At 38.5% G+C, this 25,277-nt stretch overlaps 2 protein-coding genes across 4 annotated transcripts; one reads left to right on the top strand and one right to left on the bottom strand.

The window, feature by feature from the left end:
- Window positions 1–208: 208 nt before the first annotated feature.
- Window positions 209–12,316, top strand: SSB (small RNA binding exonuclease protection factor La). The gene is made up of 12 exons (XM_004375530.2): window positions 209–334; window positions 2,257–2,343; window positions 5,752–5,855; window positions 5,939–6,113; window positions 6,977–7,084; window positions 7,171–7,271; window positions 9,773–9,844; window positions 10,179–10,221; window positions 10,597–10,737; window positions 11,121–11,307; window positions 11,445–11,576; window positions 11,921–12,316. The coding sequence occupies exons 2-12, from the start codon at window positions 2,278–2,280 to the stop codon at window positions 12,007–12,009; spliced, it is 1,218 nt and encodes a 405-aa protein (XP_004375587.1). The 5' UTR covers window positions 209–334; window positions 2,257–2,277; the 3' UTR covers window positions 12,010–12,316.
- METTL5 (methyltransferase 5, N6-adenosine) lies at window positions 12,019–24,929 on the bottom strand. 3 transcript variants are annotated; one of them, XM_023730588.1, is made up of 8 exons: window positions 24,861–24,929; window positions 24,436–24,590; window positions 17,446–17,560; window positions 16,889–17,070; window positions 16,059–16,141; window positions 14,076–14,127; window positions 12,534–12,583; window positions 12,019–12,111 (listed from the first exon to the last, which is right to left on the bottom strand). In XM_023730588.1, exons 2-8 carry the CDS (start codon window positions 24,542–24,544, stop codon window positions 12,073–12,075), a joined length of 630 nt encoding a protein of 209 aa, XP_023586356.1. In that variant the 5' UTR covers window positions 24,545–24,590; window positions 24,861–24,929; the 3' UTR covers window positions 12,019–12,072. The 3 variants fall into 3 exon arrangements, with proteins under 3 accessions (XP_023586356.1, XP_004375589.1, XP_023586357.1); XM_004375532.2 differs by lacking the exon at window positions 24,861–24,929 and having other exon boundaries at window positions 24,436–24,840; XM_023730589.1 differs by lacking the exons at window positions 17,446–17,560; window positions 24,861–24,929 and having other exon boundaries at window positions 24,257–24,847.
- Window positions 24,930–25,277: the final 348 nt, after the last annotated feature.

Genomic DNA, 25,277 nt, shown 5'->3' with positions numbered 1-25,277 from the left:
TCCAGAGGTACTTAAAGACAAATATTTACCCTAACACAAATTAACAGCCATTCTCCAATACCCGAAGGAACACTAGAACCCAATTGCAAGAGAACAAGCCCGGCGCGCGGCGGGACCCGGAGGCCCTCGGAGTCCGCGTCCGGCGCGCATACTCAGAGCGCAGCGCCGGCTCCAGTATGCCCAAGGCCCTGCCCATTCGGGCCGCAGGGGTTGCCGGGACGGCCCCCATCTTCTTTTAGCTGCTTAGGCCAGCCGGGAGCGCTGGGAAGTCGGCGCGTAGCTGTTGGCCGTTGTTAATCCTGTGGAGCTCCTCTGCGGGACCAGAACCATAAAGGTGAGCAACTCTCAGTGGCTAATGAGAATGGGATCCAAAGGGTGTGGTGTGCTTGGTGCGAGAGGGCGCGTTCCTTTTCCCTGCTGCCACACGCAGGGCGCGCCTGCCCCTCACCTTCCTCACCTTCGGGCGAGTAGGGCCCGGGTGGCGCCGCGTGGGCCGCAGCCCGAAGGGGCGCGTTGGGCTGGGAGCGCTGGGGTTGCCGCAGCGTCGGTTGCCGAGCCGGCTACTGAGAGGAATGCCGGAGGCCGGGGTTCCTCTCACGTGGCTGGGGCCCAGGTGAGCCAGTTGTTGTTTTGGGACAAGGTTCTGGCGGGGTCTTTGAGTAGAAGCTACCTGCATCCTTTCGGCTTCGGACCTTTACAACCTTCAACCGCCGAAGGCGGACGTTGCGACCACCCGTGTAAGTTTCTAGGGAGATTGGCTCGAGGTAAATGTCGGAGGGTTGGATGGAGCCTGCGGGACTGACTGGAGGCTTGAGAGCTTGGGCCGCTGGTCTTCCCCAGGTGTTACCCGTTTGAGCTTTTAGGGTCTTCCTTCTTTAACTGTATAGCTTCTGCTGTGTGAAATGGAAAAGCGAGGCTAATATTTCACTTCTAGTTGTACATTCTGGGAAAATATCTGATGAAATGAAGTTCCCAAATAAAATTGAGTAGGCCAAAGAAGGAGCCTGGTGGCGAAGTGGTTAAGATCTCAGGCTGCTAACCAAAAGGTCTGCAGTTCGACTCTATCTGCCGTTCCTTGGAAACCCGATGAGGCAGTTCTGCTGTATCCTACAGGGTCGCTGTGAGTCGGAATCGACTCGACAGCAAACAGCAGCAGCAGGCCAAAGAAATCTGGTAGGAGCTAATAATTTTTTTTTTTATCTCGGCGTTTGCTTTATAAGGGGCCCTAGATCACGGTAATAACAGCGTAGACTGTGGTAGAAAAACAAATGCATAAAGTTGAGCAGATTCTGTAGTGTGATGTGCATCATGCAGATCTCCATTGCAGGAGCTTCCAGTTTTGACAACAATTGGAAGCTTAGCAAATAAATTATAGTGTATCAAGTGATATCGCCAAGAATTGTACCAATAATAGTTCATCACTAGACTCAACTAATGGCAGATATCCTTGATGAGTTCTTGTTAATATGGTTTGGTACAGTGTGGATGACCGGGTGGTTTAGTAGAACACTGGGGGCAAGGAATATGAAACCAAAAGACTCAGCTTTTGATCCTTGACATACTAACTTGACAGCCTCAAGATGTTTCTGAAATACTAGCACCAGGGATGTGAAACAGGAAACTGGCTGTAACATTAACAAATACCTTAGTAAATTTTAGTAGGCATAACCCCAGTTTAATGTTGTCTTAAGTGTTCCCAAGCTCTTGCTTTCATATGTTCCTTACCATTGTACAGCATCTAATCTAAACCCCAGGATTGTACTATTTGAATGCCCCCCCCACACACACACATTAAAGTTATGTTACCTAATTTTTGATGATAACTAATGTTTTTGGTTCGTCAACTTGTGTCTGATTTTAAAAGAATGTGAGCCACACCTAACAAATAGGATTGAGATCCACAGTAATTATACTGACAGTAATCTGTTTTAAGCTGGAAATGATTGGTAAGTGATTGAATGGGTTTTTTTTTTTTCCATAAAGTTAGGTTGACCAGCAAATGAAGATAAAATGTTGCTTTGTTAATAGAAGTTGGGGCAGTAATTTACTCAAAGGGGAACAAATGTTTGACAGTTTTCTGTTTTCATCACTTATTCCAAAGTTTTGCTTTGTTTGAGAATTGACTGGAGAAATTGAACCTGTGCAATTAGAAATTTTTAAGAAAATTGGGATATTGATAATTTTTAAACATTCTCTTTCTGGTCTTGAGTTTTATGTAAAACTAACCGTAATAATAACCTCTTTATGCCAATTTAGGAAAATTTTCAGATAGCAACAATGGCTGAAAATGGTGATAGTGAAAAAATGGCTGCCCTGGAGGCCAAAATCTGTCACCAAATTGAGGTATGATTCTTGTGCTATTAAGTTGTAAAAACAAGCTTCTTGAAATTTAGGGCCTCAGATGCAGAGGGAACATTAAATTTCAGTATATCGACCTATTCAACATTTGGTTTGTTGTTGATTCTTAGAATTTATAGAATTATATATAGATTATATAATTTTATGCTGGTGGAGCTAGTTTATGAGATCCAAGGGCTACAAACATTTCAAAAGCTATAGACTAGTGTTATTTAGGCCCCTGGATGGCATAAACAGTTTGCTCTTGGCCACAAACCGAAAGGTTGGTGGTTTGAATCCACCCAGCAGGACCACAGAAGAAAGGCCTGGCAATCTGCTTTAAGATTACGGCCAAGAAAACTCTGGCGTATAGTTCTACTCTAAAGCACATTGGGTCGCTATGAGTTGGAATCAACTTGACAGGCAACAGATATAATGTTATTTAACTTTTTGCTTTAGTTTTCTGGTTTATAAATTAATATAGTAGTAGTACCTTCCTCATGAGGTTGCTGTATTAAATTAGTTGATAAAATGTAAAACACTTAGAATAGTGCCTGGCACATAATAACATAAAAATTATTTGTAAAGTATCTTCTGTAAAAGTGGCGGGGGTGGGGGGGCAGCATCTGACCTCCTTTAACTTCATGAGAGGGAGAGAGAATCAACATCAGCCCAAGACTGATTCCTATGAGGCAGTGGTCAGACATACCTCCTCTTGCCAACCTTTTTAACAGTTCTGACACCAGGTGCCCCCCCACGGCACGCTCTACTTCTCTTTTGGGTTTGATAATTCTTTGCAGTGGCCGCACAGAACTGACAGACAATACTCACGATTATGGGGTTCATTAGGGAAATAACAGGTTACAATTAAAGATCAGAAATGACTCAGGGTAGTTCTTCTGTCAGGACATCTTCTCTGCCGTGCCCATAGGCAGGCCTCTTCCTCGCCGTCAGCTTCTCAGGCCACTTGGGCCGGCCCTGCCCTGCCCTGCCCTGCTTAGGAAAGTGTTACAAAGCTCTTTAGCAACACTGGTAAGTACCCTACTCCTCCAGAAAGCCTCGGACCAGAGGTGCTCATCTCTCTCACTTTGTGGGTCAGCAAGCCTAACTGACAAGTGCCCAGAGGTACCCTAGTCTGCCAGCAAACCTCCTGCCCAAATGTGCTCGGCTTTCTTGCTTCATGGGTCAGGAAACCCACCCACCATGTCATCATTTCTTTGCCACTGCTTCTTGCCGTCTCCCTGTTACAGCTCTCTCTCTGTCTCCTGGATCTAGGAGGTTCTTAGTGCAAGGATCCTGGGTCCAAAGGACGTGCTCTACTCCTAGCCCTTCTTTCTTGGTGGTAGTGAGGTCCCCTCTTCCTGCCTCTGGGATGGATCATTTTAAGCCTTGTGGGATGGCAGAATTGACCGATCCCCTCCTTGGCTTCTATACACCTTATTTGCATGGTCCCACCCCCCACAAAGGAGGGGCATTACAAATTATTCATTCTGTGTTTAATACTTAAGAACAATACAAAGATGTATATAGAAAATAATGCCCCTCCCACAGCCTGCCGCCTCTCAAATCCCAGCTGCCTGAGGTAATCAAGGCTAAAGGGCTGATGAATATCCTTTCACACTTTGTTCCATGCTCACGCTGACATAATTTTTATTTTCTCTCCTTTCCCCCACCAAACATGGGATGGTGCATTTTAGGGGTAAAAGTTCGGTGTCATCAATAATTTATCCAATCCCCTATCTGACATGTAGGATATTATTTTTTAGTTATAATAGTTCTATGATGAGTAGCCTTATATATAAACCTTAGTAAACATGTTTATTAATTTTTTTTCTAAGCTAAAATTCCTAGGAGATATACTGTCTTACGGGTTACGTACATTGAAAACTTTTTAAAAATTATTTTTTTTGTTATGGAAAATGCACATAGCAAAACATACACTAATTCAGCAATTTCTGCATGGTACAGTTCATTGATTACATTCTTCAAATTGTACAACCATTCTCACCCTCCTTTTCCAAATTATTCCTCCACCATTAACATGAACTCACTGCCCCCTAAGTTTCTTCTCTTAACCTTTGGAGTTGCTGTTGTCAGTTTGATCCCATATAAGTAGCTCTTTAAAAGAGCACAAGGCTCAAGGCAGACATTCTTTACTAATTAAACAAAACTATTGATTGTTTGGTTTAAAGAAGACTTTTTAGGGGATATTTTTGGTTTAAGGTTTAAAGATTATCTTAAGGCAGTAGTTTCGGCATTCATCCAGCCTCTGTGGCTCCAGAATGCCTGGATTCCGTGAGAATTTGGGGAAGGAAAAAAAAAGCACAGCTGCTGATGCTGCCTATGTACAACCAAACACCTCATGGGATTTGTTTTCTTGTTTTGGAGGTTTAGTGTCATGGTTTCATGGGACATCCAAATTAATTGGCCTAATACTGGTTTTTTGTGCTTTTGTTCTTCCTGTTAGCATGTAGTGCCTGGGGTCTTAAAAACTTGCCAACAGCCATCCAAGGTACAATAATTGGTCTTTATTCGCCTCAAGCAACAAAGAGTCAGGAATAGGAGGAGAAAATGGAAAGTGTGGCTAATTGCCTCTATGAACAACTGCCTCTTTTACCATGAGACTAGAAAAACTGTGTGATGCCCAGATACCGTTCCTGAATGGAATCCTGATCAAAAGGGTGAAAATGTGGAACCGAATTTCAGATTTTCATTTAAAACTTTATACTTAATGGCGACTTTATATGTCTACCTGGTCCATGACCATTTCTCTGAAATTAGGCCAATACTAGGTATTCTCATTTTTTAAATTTTGGCCAATTTGTTAGGTAAAAAAAATGCTTATTGCTTTAAATTGCGCTTCTTTGATTAATAGTGACATTGAAGTTTTTTATGTTTAGCTACGTTTTTACTTTTTGTAATTTTCATGTCTTTTGTCCATTTTTTAATTAAGGTGTTCAGTTTATTTTTCTTCCCTTGCTTTATAAGAATTCTTAACAAACTTCTCTTTCACTTTTTATGCTACTTCTGGCATTCCAAGTAATCACACCTGTGTTTTCATGTATAGTTTCTTTGGTTTTATACTGAGAAAGAGTGCCTGTGTGCTTAAGTAGATAAACATGCACTTATAACTTTTAAAAATTAGCGTGATTAACCAATTTATTCCAGTTCTTTCTATTTAATGATCTAATCTTTCCATGCTGATTTGAAACAGTAGGCAATCATTTTAGTTTTATTTTGTTGATTTGTATTATAAATGTTTCATTAGACTTGTATGTAGGAGGAAATGTTTATCGTCTCTTATAAGTTATGACATGTTCTTAAAGAACAGAATTTGGTAGTGTAGATTAGAAAATTCTGGAGTTGGAGTCAATATCATACATTGCTCTGAAATATATTGTAATTATCTTGCAGTATTATTTTGGTGACTTTAATTTGCCACGGGACAAATTTTTAAAGGAACAGATCAAACTGGATGAAGGCTGGGTACCTTTGGAGATAATGATAAAATTCAACAGGTAAAAACCTTTTAAAAATAATTTTCAGGTTTTCTATTAACAGTACTGCTGAGCCTTATAATGATTTTACATTTACTCTTCAGGTTAAACCGTCTAACAACAGACTTTAATGTAATAGTAGAAGCACTGAGCAAGTCAAAGGTAGAACTCATGGAAATAAGTGAAGATAAAACTAAAATCAGAAGATCTCCAAGCAAACCCCTCCCTGAAGTGACTGATGAGTATAAAAATGATGTAAAAAACAGATCTGTTTATATTGTAAGTGGGCTTTTATTACATATAATTATATCTTTATTTATTTAAAAGGAAATACATATTAGAGTGGATAAGAATAAGGGTTCAGGAATAGCTTCTCTACTTACTGTATGTCCTCGGACAATGTTTTTAATCTCTGTAAGTTCTGTCTTCATAAATGATAATATATTTTTACCTTACAGAACTATTGTGAGAATTAAATGAAAAAGACTGTAGAACATTGGACAAAACCTTTGCCATGTAGTAAGCACCCAGTGTATATTAGCTGTTCTTATATATCAACAGCTAAACTTGATAGGAGAGTCCCTGGGTAGTGCAGATGGTTAACATGCTTGGTTGATAACTGAAAGGTTGGAGGTTCAAGTCCACCCAGAGATGCCTTGGAAGAAAGGTCTGGCAGTCCACTTTTGAAAAATCAGCCATTGAAAACCCTATGGAGCGCAGTTCTACTCTGACACACATGGGGTCACCATGAGTCAGAACCAACTCAACAGCAACTGGTAAACTAGCAATTTTCTTTAGTAGATTAGTTTTTAAATAGATTTTTTTTAATATGGAAAATTTCAAACAGACAAAAGTAGAGTGAATACTCTTGACCAGTTTCAACAGTTATTAACACACAAATAATCTTGTTTTACCTCTGCCTCCAACTGGATTATTTAGAAGCACATCTGATAAATGAGTCTGTGTCACTTTATGTAGTGGAGAACAATGGCTGTTAACAAGGGCTGTTAAAAGCTTTAGAAAGAGATTGATAGATACGTATGTCTGTATGTCCTGGCTTCATTTCAAGACAGTGAGTCAATTTCTGGCAAACTGTTTACTTGAGAAATAATTATTTGTACATTTCTTCCCACTCTTCACAGAAAGGCTTCCCAACTGATGCAACCCTTGATGACATAAAAGAATGGTTAGAAGACAAAGGTCAAGTACTAAATATTCTGATGAGAAGAACATTGCACAAAGCATTTAAGGTATGATTGTATGATGTTGCAGACTTTTTCTAGTTGTGAAATAAATGGGACATAACTTTCAAAAAATCTATTCCTCTTTTTTATAGGGATCAATATTTGTTGTGTTCGATAGCATTGAATCTGCTAAGAAGTTTGTAGAGACCCCTGGCCAGAAGTACAAAGACACAGACCTGCTAATACTTTTCAAGTAAGTCTTTGCTGATGTTTCGTCTTGCCACTTAGTTACAGGAAATTGGCACATTAGGGTAAGGAGGATGGAATAGCATCCCCTATAAGGGCAGTGAAGGAGCCCTGGTGGCACAGTGGTTAAATGCTTGGCTGCTAACCAAAAGGTCGTCTGCTTGACCCCACCAGCTGCTGCACAGGAGAAAAGACCTGGCAATCTGCTCCCGTAAAGATTACAGCCTAGGAAACCCTGTGGAGCAGTTCTACTCTGTTCTATAGGGTCACGATGAGTCAGACTGGACTCCATGGCACGCAACACCACCACAACGTTTAAGGGCAGTGTTCTTAGCATCCTTTCTGAGTCCCTGGGTGATGCAAACGGTTAAGTGCTCAACTATCAACAGAAACGTTGGTGGTTCGAACCTACCCAGAGTTGCCTTGGAAGAATCCTGGCGATCTGCTTCTGAAAGGTCACAGCCTTGAAAACCCCATGGAGTGCAGTTCTATTTTGCATACATGGGATCGCCAGAGTCGGACTCAATGCAACTGGTTTTGTTTTGTTTTTTTCAAATTCTACTTCAGATGAAGGTTTATAGAACAAATAGTTTTCTCATTAAACAGTCAGTACACATGTTGTTTTGTGACATTGGTTAACAACCCCATGACATCAACACTCTCCTTCTCAACCTTGGGTTTCCTATTATGAGCTCTCCTGTCCCCTCCTCCCTTCTAGTCCTTGTCCCTGGGCTGGTGTGCCCCTGTAGTCTCGTTTTGTTTTATGCGCCTGTCTGATCTTTGGCTAAAGGTTAAACCTCGGGAGTGACTTCATTACTGAGCTAAAAGGGTGTCCAGGGGCCGTAGTCTCAGGGTTTCTCCAGTCTCTGTCAGGCCAGTAAGTCTGGTATTTTTTTGTGAGTTACAGTTTTGTTCTACATTTGTCTCCAGCTCTGTCTAGCACCCTCTATTGTGATCGCTGTTAGAGCAGTCGGTGGTAGCTGGGCATCATCTAGTTGTACTGGGTGTTTTCTTTTTTTTTTTAAGGCATCCTTTGAGAAGTGCTTAAAACTTGTTCAGTGGGAACTATACTAGTCCTTTGAGAATATAAAAAAACAAAAGCCAAACCTGTTGCCGTTGAGTCGATTCTGACTCATAGTGACCCTATAGGACAGAGTAGAACTGTTTCCAAGGAGCACCTGGTGGATTCGAATTGCCAACCTTTTGGTTAGCAGCTGTAGCACTTAACCACTACACCACCAGGATTTCCATTTGAGAGTATAAGAAGTGTTTATTAGCACTTTTTCATTCCTAGCGATTAACAAATGTGATTAAGAAGTTTTAGTACTTATTTTGCATCTAAAACTAATAATCAGGCTGGATTGTAAAATCTGGGCTTTTGGTATGATTAGGGAATAAATCACTGTACAGTTTTCATCTGTTCTTGTTTCTCATTCTATATATGTCTACATTTATTTATTTTTGGTGAGAATATACAAAGCGAAACATACACCAGTGTAACAGTTTCTACGTGTACAATTCAGTGACATTGATTACATTCTCCAGGTTGCGCAACCATTTTCAACATTCTTTTCCAAATTATTCCACCACCATTAACATAAAGTCACTTCTCAGCTAATCTTCGGAGTTGCTGTTGTGAATTTGATCACATATACATAATTCTTTAAAAGAGCACAATACACAAGGCAGACATTCTTTACTAACTAAGCGCTAAACTATTGTTTGGTTTAAAGATGACTTCAGTGGATCATTTTGGTTTAAAGATTATCTCAGGGCAATAGTTTTGGGGGGCGTATGCCTGAATTTTTATACTTTACAAAGGATTAAAGAGAGATGTGGATTGTGTTCTTTAACATACGTACATATGCATACACATGTACACACACAGGTATACATATAAAAATGACACACCATAGCATTTTTATGATGAAGTTATTGTACACAATCTAAATGCTTAGTACTAAACTTGACTGACTTAAGAGATAACACTGATGAATTATGTTATCAGTGTTAAATCCTCAAAATTATTTTTAAGCCTGTGATTTTCATAATTGGGATTTTAGAATTTTCTCCTTTGGTGAAATTAATAATATAGAAAACTCTGTGAAACATTTACATGACTTCTGATTTGCTCCCCCCCACCCCTTACATGAATGATAAATGAAAACCAACATGAGACTGCAGGGTTGGGTACAGGGTTTCTTTTTGGGGTGTTAAAGATGTTCTGAAATTAGAAAATGGTGATGGTTGTACAACTCCATATATAAAAACCACCAAGTTGTACATTTTAAAAGGATGAATTTTATGGTATGCAAAACTGTATCTTAATAAACCTGTTATTAAAAAAACAAAGAGTAGCTTCCTTGGCATATTTTGAATTTGCCAACTGGTTAATTATGTTGCTAGAAAATATGTTTAATATTCCTTGCTATGCGTATCTTAAATCATTTAAAATAATTTGCAGTCTTTGTTCTCGTGAATTTTGCCTCCATATTTTGTGTCCTTTAGGGAAGATTACTTTGCAAAAAAGAATGAAGAAAGAAAGCAAAATAAACTGGAAGCTAAATTACGAGCTAAACAGTAAGTACTATCAGCATGTCGAACTAGTCATAACATATTTGAATTCCTTAAAGCTTTGACCGTGGTAGAGTTAGTAGTTCTGGGCAGAGCTGATGATGAGCCCTGAAACTGGTAAGAACCCTTTCTTTTGGTAGTGAAACATTAGGGTCTTTAGCTGCCTTGATAATCTGGGGGACACATTGGATTGCAGTCTAGCATTGGACAATCAGAAAACCTGAGGACTGGCTTTGGTTATTAAGTAGTTTAGTGATTGTGATCAAGGTTAACTTTACTAGGATTTAATTTCTTTATATAGTAAATGAAACAGGCTCTAGTTACAACTTTTTATTTGTAGAGAACAAGAAGAAAAACAGAAGTTAGCAGAAGATGCTGAAATGGTAAGTATAATTATTACTGGTATCTAAGAAATCTATAACTTGAAATTATAAAAATATGCACAAACCTACAGTTGTCATTGCACTAAAGTAATATGCAAACAACACTATAACACTATCTGAAATCATTACTTATCAAGAGAGTTAGTGTAATAACCAGATTTAGGTCGCTTGTAACTGTCACTTGCAGTAGAAATAAGTGAAAATCAGAAGCCATTGTAGAAGAAAGTATAACAAAAGAAAATGCTGTAACTGTTAAACTACTTTAAAATAGCATTTTCATCTCTAGCTTTTTCCTTTTATAGGTATAGAATGTTAAGCCATTTCTGGTTGTGGTCACTTATAATAAACTTTTTGATTGCCTTGTATATTTTGTAGAAATCTCTAGAAGAAAAGATGGGCTGCTTGCTGAAATTTTCAGGTGACTTAGATGATCAGACCTGTAGAGAAGATTTGCACAACCTTTTTTCAAATCATGGAGAAATAAAATGGATAGACTTTGTCAGAGGAGCAAAAGAGGTTTGGAAACACTCATACTTTTTAGCAGTCAGTTCAAAAATCCATAGAAACTGGTCTTTTTAGAAGATAGAAAGCTTTTTAAAAAATTAATGTGTTTATGAAAAGTTTTTACTTGATCATTTACTCCCCATTTTTTTGTTGCTGTTATTAGATGTTAAATCTATTTGTTTCTGAATTATACTATGAATACTGATTTATACTCTGAATAATTGTTGGTATTGGTGACTGTAGTAGCATTCCTTTTCTTAATGTTCAGTAAAAGCCATTGAAACTGATAATGGCATAGGAGATTTGCAGGGTAGGAAAAATGAATTTGAGTGAATAAATTAACTGCAGAACTAAAAACAAAGAATTGTGCCTGTCATTTTCTGTCTTTGGTGTAGGGAGTAATCCTATTTAAAGAAAAAGCTAAAGAAGCACTGGATAAAGCCAAAGATGCAAGTAATGGTAACCTACAATTAAGGAACAAAGAAGTGACGTGGGAAGTATTAGAAGGAGAGGTGGAAAAAGCAGCATTGAAAAAAATCATGGAAGATCAACAAGAATCCCTAAACAAATGGAAGTCAAAAGGTCATTAGTTCTGATTTTTCTCAGTTGGATTATTTTAATGCTTTTCCTTAAGTGAAAAGTTTAAGCCGTCTTCAATAAAAACATTGACCAGAGATTTTTAAAGTTTCTTTACTAAACTCTCAATTATGTCTCTACAGGTCGCAAATTTAAAGGAAAAGGAAAGGGAAATAAAGTTACCCAGGCTGGGTCCGCTAAAGGAAAAGTACAATTTCAGGGCAAAAAAACTAAATTTGATAGTGATAATGAATGTGATGAAAATGGTGCAGCTGGTAAGTTTTTTCTGTATCTTTTTGTAGTTTCATGAGAAGTTTGTACTTTTCATGAGAAATGATTTGTGGGAGAGAACAGCGATACGGTTTTTCAACTTTGTAAAGTGATGGTCTTGGATTATTAGGATTTACCCCAGTTGTGCTTGTTCGACAAATGAAAGACAAGGAGACTTGGAAGATAAGTTTAGGAATTAGAAGATGTGTACTAAAGGAAAGGCCTTTTTTCATTGGTGTGGGGAAGCTGCTAATCTTTTTAGACATAATTATTATTAATAATTGTACTCAATATTAAAATTGAGTAATGCTTACATTGAATTTAACAAATTAATTCTGTTATTGTATAGGATCAGTGAAAAGAGCAAGAGAAGAAACAGACAGAGAAGAACCTGCATCAAAACAACAGAAAACAGAAAATGGTTCGGGAGACCAGTAATTTAGTAAACAGTTTTAAAATTCATTTTAATTAGGTTTTAATCCACTCTTGTCTTTGAGAGTTTTAAAAAGAAAACCGAATTAGGTCCACTTCAATGTCCACCTGTAAGAAAGGAAAATTTTTTTTCTTTAACTTGTCTTTTTTTGTTGTTATGTTATCCAATGAGGATTCTTTTTTAATGTATAGCTTCTGTTTATCACATGATTCAAATATCGAAAGGAAGGTTCTTCCACTAAATTACCTTTTTATTATGAAAATGTATTAGTATAAACAAATAAAATATATGCTATATAAAAAGAGCAAAAACTTAGTCTTTTTTGTTTTGTTTTTGTGTCCAAAGCATTCAAGAAAGGACTTATCTTAAGCCAGATTGTTAGCTGTTTGATTATGAGCCCATTTTATAGTTAATTATCCTATTTCCTAGGCTGGCTTTATTTACCCAGAAAACCTGAAACAGAAGAAATGGTTACTTATTGAAAAGCTTTTCATATTGAATGTAGTTAGGCCAGAATCGAGAGACTCACTGATTTCTTTTTATGAAATTTGTATGATGCTGGCAGGTCGTATCTCAGCTCTGCAAAACAACAGACACCCAAGGGTAAAAATTAGATTTCCAAACATATAACAACCTGACTTAAAAACTAAGAAGGTAGTAAAGGCTAAACATTTTAGACCTGCCATTTATAACTCATCCAATATTAGCCATGGCAAACTGAGCTTAGTATTTCTACAATTTTGGCCATTTATACTGAAATTAGAAATTATGGGGAGTTTAGAAGTATAACAAATGGACATAAAAGTACAGCCTATGAAAATGACAGCACCTTTCTATTTTTATTTTCCTGATCATCTATTCCAACTTAATGTCATAATAACCATGCTTGCTTCAAAATGTTTTCATTCTGATTTTAGTAGTGTTAGAAAGTAGCTAATTATTTACCTACTAACCTCTCAAATGAGAATCCATTTTTCATGTTCTAAAGAATAATGTAGGTTCTCGAAACTCTTAAAACTAATCAATTTTAGAGGGATGGCAATGAGTCCACCTACCCTTTACTTTTTGCAACATAAATTCTAACCTTCTAGCTCACAGCTTTAATATGCAATCAGATCACTTGGGGATCCTGTTGGAATACAAACTATAATTCAGTAGGTCTGGGTGGAGCCTGAAATTATTCATTTCTAACATGCTCCCAAGGGATATGAATGCTGATGGTCTGAGGACTGCACCTAGAGTAGCAAGGCTGTGGCTGAATATACTATTAGGACTGTTCTAAGTGCTTCATATCACGTATTGTAATACCTTAAGCAATACTGAATATAATAATCAGCAGGCCTGTTACATTACTATTATGAACAGTAATATATCTAGTTACATTTAACATAGTGTCAATTTATGGTCAGTTTACTGTCATGTAAAAACATTTCTCCCTATTCTCTTATTTCAGGCTTTTCAAAATTATTTGGTTTATAGTTAGCATCTAGTTATGTTTTTCCCAGTTTGATGTTTGTGAATACTATCCAATTTACTAATAAAAATGTATCAAACATGATTCAATGATAGTGTGATTGTTCATATTTCCACAAAAAGAAAGAAAAACGCTTTCTGAAGTCTTACTGCTCAACAACTCGGGGCAATTAGAAAACTGAAATAGAAAGATTATCCGGGCAATTCTTACACTTGTGTGACAGTGGCATTTTCCATAAATGGATTTCAAACTGAGGTCTCACCAACTGAAAGCCCATGTTCTTAGTCACTGTGGCTATACAGTGTTCTGTCTGAGCCTACAGTGACCAAATACTTGGGCACTAGTAGAAATTTCTGGCAAATTGCATAAATTGGGACAGTCTCAAGGAAACCTCGATACACATTTCACCCTACCTTTGCTACATTTTCAACCTGTTACCATCCATGCACATTTTGCCACACTGAAAAAAAGATGTATTTGTACTACCTTTTTTCAGCACCTGTGTAAAAATTTTGGTTGAGCCAGTGCATGTTGGCCCTTTTATAGATGATTAGGGTTGGGATTTGTTTTGTGAGAAAAGTAAATTCATTGTCTTACCTGCAATAATTTCCATCTTGATTTTCCATTCTGCAGCTTTCTTTTGAATATGCTTAACATAAAGAACATGTTAATATGAGCTGATTTTTAAAATAATCTTTTAAAATTGCTTTTAACTAATTGATATTAAGTTTTTGAACTTTTAAATTTTAATTACAATTAAAAAAACTTGTTGCTGTCAAGTTGATGACAACCCCATGTGTTAGAGTATCATTAAGCTTACAGCAGATCTCTCTAGAGCATTAAATAGGGATTACCAGTATTAGAAATTCATTCCTCATCATACCTCCACAGCATGCACAGTCGACACCAGATTAACTTCTTTAACTGAAACACTTCTGCACTATCTAAATGAAAAATGCACTTAATGACATATTCATTTAAAATTCAACCATGAAGCCAGCCAAGGCAATGGTGATAATGCTGCCTCCTAGTGGTGGAACATGGCAACACCAAACAGTGAAGATGAACGTTTCTAGTAATGAGACTCAGAAATTCAAATAACTTAAGATTTTGCTGCTTAATTGTACCATGCTTTACTGGCATATTTTACTTGGGCTGCATGAACTGTATATAGGTTAGATAAAATTTATGTTATGACAAGCTCTACAGGGCTGACTGCTTATCCTCTAAAAGGCCTACTTAAAAGGTTGGCCCTTGGATGGCATCTGGGAATTTAGATTTTGGTAGGGTTCCTACCCCCTTAACTGCTAAGAGTGGTTCACTACGCCTGAGCTGTTTATGCAAGCAACATGATCTATGCTGAACACCTGCTCTCCTTCTGGGAGCCTGGAATTAGGGTATGTGCCAAGCACAGGGTGCCTACATGACCAGTCCGCAGTAAAAACCCTGTGCACTGAATCTCTAATGAGTTTCTTGGTTGGCAGCATTTCACATGTGTTGTCACAACTTGTTGGGGGAATTAAGCATATCTTGTGTGACTCCACTGGGAGAGGATTCTGGAAACTTATGCCTGGTTTCCCCTTGACTTTGCCCTGTGCACCTTGGTAAATACCAGTATTTACTGGTGTTTGCTTTCACGTACTGAATGGGGACTTACAAGTAAGGTTAGGCTGTGTTCTATTGCCTATCTACGTGTATCACTATTCATTGTTAGTATATTCCTTTTTAGCTATATAAGTTTATACTTCGTTAAGGGTTATTAGATTACAATATATCCAGAACTAGTTGTCAGCTGGATTCCAGTACACTATATTTACATGAATAAAATATTTTTCCTATAAATCACTTTAAAACTTTATATATGATTTAAAGTAATAGCAATCACATACAGCAGACAGTTCTAAGTGCTTTGTAAATATTAACTCACAACAGCCCTATGAAGTGCGTAAGTTACTCTTAGCTCCATTTTATATGTGAGAAACTAAAGCTCAAGTAACTTTACCAAGATAACACAGCTGGGAAGCAGCAGAGCTTGGATGTGAACCGAGGCAGTCTGGCTCCAAAGTTCTTAATCACTGTTATACTCATGCTGAAAAAAATATATCCTTCTTCCCACCAATTTGTGTTACATGCTGGCAAGAATAAATGGAAGAAGCTGTATCTAAAATCAGGTCTGTTTAGCTCCAGGATCAGCATTCTTAAAAACCAGGACTTACTGCCTCCTTTAAGTACACAAGGCCATACAAGGACAGTGAGACCACAGGCATCAACCAGGCCTTACCCAGACAAACCAGAACATATTGTAACCCTTGTTATACTACACTTCCCTACTCCTGAATTTTAGCCCCTTTCCTGCCAACAGTTCCTGTCTGAACGGAATTTTGACCAAAAAAGTTAGCTATATAGGCTGGAAGTAAAGCTAATTACAGAGTCTAGCTAGTTGAAGGGAAAATTCAGTATCTAAGTGCCAGATGTTAAAAAGGTCAGGAGAAATGGATACCATGGTATTTAGAATTCACAGTAAGTCCTTAAAACAATGTCAGGAATTTAAATGACTACATCATGATGATTTGAACTTACTTCTCTAGTTGAGGATTTGTGTAAAGAATATACTGCTGTTCTTGCCATTTCCAAAGCAGTCTTCAGAAAAGTCATATCTGTCCCTGTGAAGAACAGAAAAAGCTCCTATTTACATTATGTACTTGTTATCAAAATGGAAGATGAATAACAGATTTAGAAACTTTTTTTTTTCCAAACTCCAAAACAGCCACTTCTAATTCTTTCTGTAACAGGACAGGATTCAAATAAATATCAAAATATTCTTTTAAGGTTGATAGAATAAAACTAGAATTTATAGTGTCTTGGTTAAACAAGGTTAAAGTAAAAGTTTTAATATTATATACCAAATTAATAACTCAAAGAGGGGAGAAAGGAACAGGAAGTGCACTAACTGGAATCATCTAGGGGGACTTTTTACATTATGCATGTCTTTTTCTCCTCTTAATGACTCCCTATCCTTCTGGCCCACAGCACACACAAAATAGGCACAATGAGTCACTGTTACTGATGGGCACATGTTGAAACCCTTGGATGTGTTAAGCCATTAAAAAAAGGTTCTAAAAGTATAAAATCCTTTATAGGTTACATAATCAATCATAAGGGTAGAGCAAATCATTCTTGAAAGCAGACAGTATAAATAATAATGAATAAAAAGACTTTATTTACTTAATACAAATTTGTGAATAACAGATTGAGAAATCTAATTCTCTAGTCATGCATTGAACAAATTGAAATTGTAATCACAATACAAGTAAGAGACTGGCTTATTTAATGAATAGTGATAAATCACTTAACCCAAAAAACCTTGCTTTTCTAGAAATACACCAATGTACCTGATTCTTGTTACTAACCTTTATTATTCTTGGTCCCAAAGGGAGGATTCATAATTACTGTATCAAATGACTTGGACATTCTATTAGATAATGAGCACACATCACATTGAACCATGTCAACATTTGTTAACTCAAACTCTTCCACATTCCTATTAAATATCTCCAATGCATCTTCATCTATGTCAAATCCAACACACAACCTATATAAATACAAAACACAAAGCATAACTACTTATACCTCCCAAGTTAAAAAAAAAAAAAGCAAAAACAAATTAGCTGGGTTACCATATACCTTGTTAATCCAATTAAACTAAGAGTTAATGAGTGTTGCTCTTCAACAGCAAGATTTCCCAACCTAGCAATGGGTTGGGAATTCAGATTTTGTATAAAAGGGAGGCATCACCTTTTTTTTTGTAGTTTGTTTTGATCTTCTGCCCACTGAAAATGTATTCAGTATCAGATTCTTGATCTCCCAACTTCATACTGTAGAGCCCATAAATGTAATTCAATTGATCCTACATATGCTTCTTATTAAAGCCACCCCATAACCAAATAGTATATACTGGATCACCTACCCTGCTCCTAACATTGCAGTTCCGATGCTAAGCACTCCACAACCACATCCTAGATCTGCAACCACTTTATTTTCAATGTCATCATATGTGTTATGGATTGTATAGAGCATACATGCTAAAAGATCAAAAAACATATTAGGGAATAAGTAAGCAAAATGATGACCAAAATCCAATTTATGCAAATGACTCTTCCTAAAATAATTTCTTTAGTTTTGTATTATTTTGCCCTCCCCCAAATGGTGTTCCAGGTTACTTAAAAATTGCGGTGTAATAACTTGGTACGTAGTAAGATGCACCACAAAGAGGGTAACACGTAGCAGTGGTTTCCAAAAAACTAACTAGTCTCTACTAATGATGCCAAGAATGATAATACTTTGACCAGTCTATGAGATAAAATGAGAAAAATAATGTCAGAGTGTTTCTATTTTTCCTCAGCCTGTTTAAAACATTGCTACAACACATGTATATTGTTGTCTAAATATTATTTTTACATGATATATATAAAAGGGTGATAAGAGTAAATAGGTTTTAAAAAATATCCTTCCCTGTCAAAATATAAATTTGGCAACCCTACATCAGCCTTTAAAATTGTTTTGAAATTTTACTGACGTGTGAAGTCCACAAGTCTGGGAATCACTGGTATCAAACAAGCATTAACATTAAAAGGGCACAGATCTTTTTTTGCAACAAGTTTGTCATTAGGACACAGGTATCATGAGCTCAAGCTAGAACAGGAAAGGAAAACACCTACATCTGCAATGTAGCCTTTAGACACATACAGATACGATTTACAAATAAAGTTGAGGTTGACTTGGAAAGAGAACTATTATATTAAGGAGCAGGGCAGAAGCTGCTGAGATGGGAAAGGAATCTTCCAAATACACAAGGGTCTTGCATATAGTGAAGGCTAAGCATGAGTACTACCATCTGTCAATTTGTGGTACTGTGCTGGCTTGCATGTTGCTATGATGCTGGAAGCTATCCCACCAGTATTTGAAATACCAACAGGGTCACCCATAATGGACAGGTTTTAGCAGAGCTTCCAAACTAAGACAGACTAGGAAGAAAGGCCTGTTAATTTACTTCTGAAAATTAGTCAATGAAAACCCTATGTATAACAACAGAGTGTTTTCTGATTTAGTGCTAGAACATGAGCCTCATAGGTTAGAAGGCCCAAAAATATACAGTGGCTGCAACAATAGACTCAAGCACACCGACTGTGAAGATGAGTCAGAGGTGACTTGATGGCATCTAACAACAAGAAGCATAAGTAACACCACTGATATCTCCCTGTGGATATATGAACCCAGCAAGGATTATGGGCCATCACTGATGCCCCAGAATCCAGAGGTTTTATCAAAAACATAGGGTTATCTTAGGCTGACTCTGCTAGCCTGTTGCTGCAGGTGTTAGTCTTTGAAGCTCCTATCTCAAAGAATGAACACATTCATATGCATGTTACATACTGGGTGTGAAACAACAGATTGTTATCTGAAGAAATTGGATGTCACTAAGAAAACTTACAGCCAGAAGACATTAAAGTCATTATCTAAAGTGAGAAAACTGGCCTCCACCCAAACACAGTAGTTCTGTGCCAATTTTTGTTTGGAATTACAACAAAATTAAGTGCTAATATGCCTTTGCTCAAGAGACATTTGAAAGCATGGCTACACTGAAACTCTGGATTGTATCCTGTTACCATCTTGTCCAATCAACTCTTCCACCTGCCCCTGTAAATCATCTACAAAATTGGTGATATTTATACTGTCCCCAAGGGTCACAACAGGACTAGTGGTCTATAGTCACACAAGGTAGCCAGCTTTGCTTCAGTCAAAGTTAGTAGTCTGAAGTAAAGTCTACTGAGATGTACCGTAAAAAGTTATGTAAAGTTTTGCTTGTTCACAAACTGGGCATCAATGTTAAGAAGGTACCTGTCGGCTAACAGACACATGCGGAAATGCTCATGATCATTAGCCGTTAGAGAAAAGCAAATCAAAACTACCATGAGTTACCATCTCACCCCAGCAAGGCTAGCATTAATCCAAAAAACACAAAATAATAAATGTTGGAGAGGTTGTGGAGAGACCGGAACACTTATTCACTGTTGGCGGGAATGTAAAATGTTACAACCACTTTGGAAATCGATTTGGCACTTCCTTAAAAAGCTAGAAATAGAAGTACCATACGATCCACCAATCCCGCTCCTTGGAATATATCCTAGAGAAATAAGAGCCTTCACACAAATAGATATATGCACACCCATGTTCATTGCAGCACTGTTCACGATAGCAAAAAGATGGGAACAACCTAGATGCCCATCAATGGACGAATGGATAAACAAATTATGGTATATTCACACAACGGAATACTATGCAACTATAAAGAACAACCATGAATCCGTGAAACATAACACGGAGGAATCTGGAAGGCATTATGCTGAGTGAATTTAGTCAGTCACAAAAGGACAAATATTGTATAAGACCACTATTATAAGAACTCAAGAAAAGGTTTAAATATAGAAGAAAACATTCTTTGATGGTTACAAGGGTGGGGAGGGAGGCAGAGGGTTATTAACTAACTAGACAGCAGACAAGAATTATGTTAGGTGAAGGGAAGGACAGCACACACTACAGGGGAAGTCAGCACAAGTGGACTAAATCAAAGCTAAGAAGTTTCCTGAATACAACCAAACACTTCAAGGGACAGAGTAGCAGAGGTGGGGGGCCTGGGGACCATGGTTTCAGGGGACATCTAGGTCAACTGATGCAACAAAGCTTATTAAGAAAGTGTTCTGCATCCTACTTTGCTGAGTGGTGTCTGGGGTCTAAAAGCTAGTGAGCGGCCATCTAAGATGCATCAATGGGTCCCAACCCACCTGGAGTAAAGGACAATAAAGAACACCAAAGACACAAAGAAAGTATTAGCCCAAGAGACAGAAAGGGCCACATAAACCTGAGACTCCATCAGCCTGAGACCAGAAGAACTAGATGGTACCCAGCTACCATCAATGACCACCCTGACAGGGAACACAACAGAGAGTCCCTGATGGAGCAGGAGAAAAGTGGGGTGCAGAACTCAAATTCTAGTAAAAAGACCAGACATAATGGTCTGATTGAAACTGGAGGAATCCCAGAAAGCATGGCCCCCGGACTCTTGTCAACCCAGAACTAAAACCATTCCCGAGGCCGACTCTTCAGACAAAGATTAGACTGGACTACAGGACATAAAATGATACTGGTGAAGAGTGTGCTTCTTAGCTAAAGTAGATACATGAGATTAAATGGGCATCTCCTGTCCGGAGGTGAAATGAGAAGGCAGAGAGGGTCAGGAACTGTTTGAATGGAAATGGGAAATCAGGCGTGGAAAGGAGGAGTGTGCTGTTACAGTATAGGGAGAGCAATTAGGGTAACATAACAATGTTTGTATAAATTTTTGTATGAGACACTAACTTGAACTGTAAACTTTCACTTAAAGTACAACAATAAAATAAAAAAATAAAAAAAATAAGGTGCCTGTTAAAGATGTTTGCCATGGCAACTTGGCTGGTGATAGTAAGAACAGTCCACCAATGGAAGCTGTCAGCTTCACTGTCTGGTCATCATCCAGAACCATCCAGGCCAAATCAATACTGGCTATGCACTGTGCTGGATTTTCGTGGTGCTTGCATTGTCTGCAAGTTCACTGAGCTGAAGGAAACTGACCATCATTCAGGTAAGAAGTTGGAAGATGGCCCCAAATTCTCTAAATTAAGTCACGATGCCATGATTTCTTTACATGGTTCCCAGCAAGCCCACATGTGTGGAGAGCTTGACAAAAAGGTATACATTTTTCATTGCCTAAATCCAATACTAAAATGTATTCCTACTTATATGTATTTCTACAACACAACATCTGCCCAGAAAATTCAGAAGAGTAAAGGATACTCTGTCCAATACCTGCCATGCCAGTCTTAAATCAGTGGTGAAAAAATAATATTCAGAATTATTTGTCAGAATCGGCCACTTTATTTAGTAGTAAAACACTGGTTAGTAACAGTGCATTATAAAAGCTTCAGAAGGAAAGGAATATTTTATGGACCATTTATTTCATGGAAGTTTGAAGTTTTTAGATATTAAAATAAGTACCTTTTAAAAATGGAATAACTTGAGAAAAATATGACCAGAATTTTAAGACTTTTAATGTGGGACAAGAAAATAAGGCACAGAAAGCTGCAGCAAAAAACACTGTACCAGTTGCTGAAAAAATTCAGTAGAATGGTTAGAAGAAAAAAGTAATTTTTCAAATTTCACAGAAAGGGTCCAGGAAACACCAGAGAAAGGATAGCTACAGACGATAAATCCAGGAAGTTCAACATGTAATTAACAGGAATTCCCAAAAAGAGAGGTCAGAGAAAATAAAAGACATTATCAAACAAATTACGGATAAGCATCTCTTAGAGCTGAAGGGAGACATAAGCCTTCGAATTTAAAGGGGCCACTTCCTTCTGTACCAAGCACGTAAATATAAAAAGATTCACACCTAAACACACCATTGTGAAATATCAGCACACCCAGAACACAGCAATCCTTAAAGCTACCAGAGACAAAATAAGTCACTTTCAAGGAAAGGTTATATTTATAAGAAGCAAAGTATATTATTTAAAGTTACAAAGGCAATTCACAGGCAATAAAAGTAGTAAAGCAATTATACTGGGAAGGGGTGAGAGGTGATTAATAGAGGAATAAAAGCAGCAGTGCAAACTATTTTGGGAGGAGGGGGAGGAAAGTGGGATGATATAAATCAACTAAATTCTCACCCATCATTGTAGACAGTCAGTGGAAAATGTTTACAATTGACCAAGGAGCAGAAGTATAAACATATTTAGAAATGTAGAATCAATCACTAGAACAACGAAATTGAAACAATTTAGAGGAGTTGCATCTGAGAAATGCAGCTAGAGGTGGGAGGGAGGGTAAGAGACTGGGTGCTTTATTATAAATCCCTCTGTACTCTTTGGTGTTTTAAAAACTATATGCATATATTATTTTGACTCAAAAAAATTTTTTTTAAAATTATGAACATACACCCAATGTGTTACTCCTTATCTAATGCCTTCTTTGGATCTCTCCTTTAAACAATTAAGTCCAATTTTGATAACTAAACAAACAAAAAAACTTATACTTTACAAAGCAATTCTGAGTGCATTTTGAGTTGGTTATATGTTTAAGCAATTTCATTATATACATCACAGAGCCATAAAATAGTGTAAGATTTTGCTAACTAAAAATGATAAAATTTTATAAGATTCGTAAGAACCATTTCCCATAACAATGTTTCTAGAGATGAAATGGGCTTGCTTTTTGCCTTACAATTTGTTTTTAGATTTTAAAGTAAAGTAATACATGTTTGCAGAAAATTTAAACAATATAAAAACATTAAAGAATACACATACAAGCATTTATGCACACACTATGTTCTTGTTGCCCACTGCCGTTGAGTCGATTCCAACTCAATTTTGAGCCTATAGGACAGAGTAGAACTGCCCCACAGAGTTTCTAAGGCTGTAATCTTTACAGAAGCAGACTGCCACATCTCTCTCTCCCAGAGAGGCTGGTGGGTTCAAACCTTTTGATTAGCAGCCAAGCACTTCATGACTGTGCCAGCAGGGCTCCTTCACACGCTTTGTACATATACAGTACCCGTACCAAAACCAAACCCACTGCTGTCGAAAAGTGAAGAAATATACCACATGTTCACTGAAATTATAAGTCTGAAAATTTAAATTTATCTAAGCATCTATTTTGACTTCATTAAATGATACATATTGTTTGCCAGTGTGGCTTCAGGATCCTCCCCTGGGCATATGCATATGTTTTAAGTTCCACCTTTTCAGGTATGTATGTATTCTCCTTGACTTTCACTGGCAGCTAAGAAACAGCACAATGTTGGGGCTGGAAGGGTTTCCTCACTGCAAGTTCCCAGTAGATTAATTTTCCTCAGGTTCCTCAACCACTTTGGTAATACATTTATCAAATACGAATAGTTTTTCTTGTGGTCTCTCCTGTACTCCCTTATTAATCCCTCACATCAAGCAACAATGCTGATTCCCAGATAATTAAAATTGAAATGCAACCTCATCTTTAAACAGCACCCACTCTGGCTTTGTTAAACACGATCCCTCTGGTTACCAAGTCTAGCATTAATTTCTAGGGCAGAGTACAGCATAGGAACCCCTGCAACGGCAATTGTTTGCATTAGGAAATTGATCCTTATATAGCAAATACTTTACCGAGTCCCTAACTAGTGCCAGGGACTCTTCTAAAAAAAGTAGTTGCTGTCAAGTCAATTCTGACTCATGACGACCCTATGTGTATCAGAGCAGACTTGTGCTCACAGGCTTTTCAATGGCTGATTTTTCAGAAGTCAATCACCAGGCCTTTCTTCCCAGGCGCCTCTGGGTGGACTCAAACTGCCAAACTTTTGGTTAGTCATTTGCACCACCCAGGGACTCCAGGAACTCTTCTAAACCCCTTGTGGTCAGAGTAGATTCTGACTCATAGCATACTTATAGGACAGAACAGAGCTGCCCCATAGGGTTTCCAAGGAGACGCTGGTGGATTCGAACTGCTGACCTTTTGGTTAGCAGCCAAACACTTAACCACTGCGCCACCAGGGCCCTAGGAACTCTCTGAGGCACTGGAAATTCAGGTGTGAACAAAACCAACAAACTCCTTTCCTCAAGGAGTTTACAGTCTAACAAGAAACGAACACACTATGAAGATGTCTGACAGTTTTAAAGGGTATACAGAAAACCATACGGTAAATACATAACTGTGTGTATGTCTTTAGCTGAGAGGTCACGGAAGGCTTCTCCAACGTAATAGGTGATCTTGGGGGCAGGATTTCTCTAGTCATTCTTTGTATCCAAATAACTGCTCTATTTTCGTCATCATCTAGTGAGCAGAAAGGATTAACACAGGAAGCAAGAGCTTGCATCACCAGCCACCCTACCTGCAATGTGCGGCCTGGTCGGATACTGTTCTAGAAGTAGCTTGGGCTTTTCAAATCCATCCACTTGTTGCAGGCGACTCTCTAGTTCCTTAAACCTTAATTTCTTCATCTGTTTTTTAAAAAGTGTGGGCTGGCAGGGTTTAACAGCACTGGATCTGCGAAGAAATCTCTCTAATCAGGATCTTGTTTCCCCCCCACTGCCTGCCCCTTTTTCAGCGCCGCGGCCTGGGGGTCGGTGTAGTCGGGGGTAGCCGTCCGCGGGAACAGACCGTGCACCTGGCCGGGCCGTTCTCACCCTGTTCCCTCCCTGGCCCAGAGGCAGGCCGAGTCTCCGACCCCCCGTCCTTGGCCAGCCCCGGACCCGCCTCCCAGGTATGACGCGCCACCCTCAGGTCCCTCGGAGACCAGCGGCGGCTCCAGCCTACAGCTGATGCAAGCTCCCCGCCTTGTCCCACTACTCGAGAAGGTGCGGGAGTCTCTGCTGGGGCCGGAAGCTCTGCTGCGCACGCGCTTAGGACTCCACTACCCAGCGGCCCCGCGCGGAGCTGCAACCTCTGCCCGCCGCCGGGGTTCCGCTAGCTGCTTAAACTCCTTATCCTTCCCACGACTTCTCAAGTCTGCCCCTAGGGCAGAGCTCGCCCTGCTCGCCACCTCAGGGTAGGCCCTCGCAACCCTTAGCTTTTCCTTGAGTACCTGCAGGCTGTCAAAGAATGGGGCAAAGAAAGAAGGTGAAAGTGATGAGGGAGAGAGAGCGAAAGTGAAGGTGAAAGCCACAGTCACTTTGTTTTCTGGCCCATTGTTACCCTTTTTGCCTCCTGTTTCCCAAGTCTCTCAAAAGTAGC

This window comes from Trichechus manatus, unplaced genomic scaffold (assembly GCF_000243295.1).
Source record: "Trichechus manatus latirostris isolate Lorelei unplaced genomic scaffold, TriManLat1.0 scaffold00037, whole genome shotgun sequence".
In the NCBI taxonomy this organism is placed as follows: domain Eukaryota; kingdom Metazoa; phylum Chordata; class Mammalia; order Sirenia; family Trichechidae; genus Trichechus; species Trichechus manatus.
This window is presented reverse-complemented; position numbering and strand designations above follow the sequence as displayed.

What these genes read in the sequence shown, in the direction of transcription:
- SSB (XM_004375530.2), top strand. Translation starts at nt 2,278, where the DNA reads ATGGCTGAAAATGGTGATAGTGAAAAAATGGCTGCCCTGGAGGCCAAA. An exon ending in GCTAAATTACGAGCTAAACA is followed by an intron (nt 9,845 to 10,178) that starts GTAAGTACTATC and finishes TTTTATTTGTAG; the next exon opens with AGAACAAGAAGAAAAACAGA. An exon ending in TTGTCAGAGGAGCAAAAGAG is followed by an intron (nt 10,738 to 11,120) that starts GTTTGGAAACAC and finishes TCTTTGGTGTAG; the next exon opens with GGAGTAATCCTATTTAAAGA.
- METTL5 (XM_023730588.1), bottom strand. Translation starts at nt 24,544, where the DNA reads ATGAAGAAATTAAGGTTTAAGGAACTAGAGAGTCGCCTGCAACAAGTG. An exon ending in GACCAGGCCGCACATTGCAG is followed by an intron (nt 17,561 to 24,435) that starts GTAGGGTGGCTG and finishes TTGATCTTTTAG; the next exon opens with CATGTATGCTCTATACAATC. An exon ending in ACAAATCCTCAACTAGAGAA is followed by an intron (nt 14,128 to 16,058) that starts GTAAGTTCAAAT and finishes CTTTATGTTAAG; the next exon opens with CATATTCAAAAGAAAGCTGC.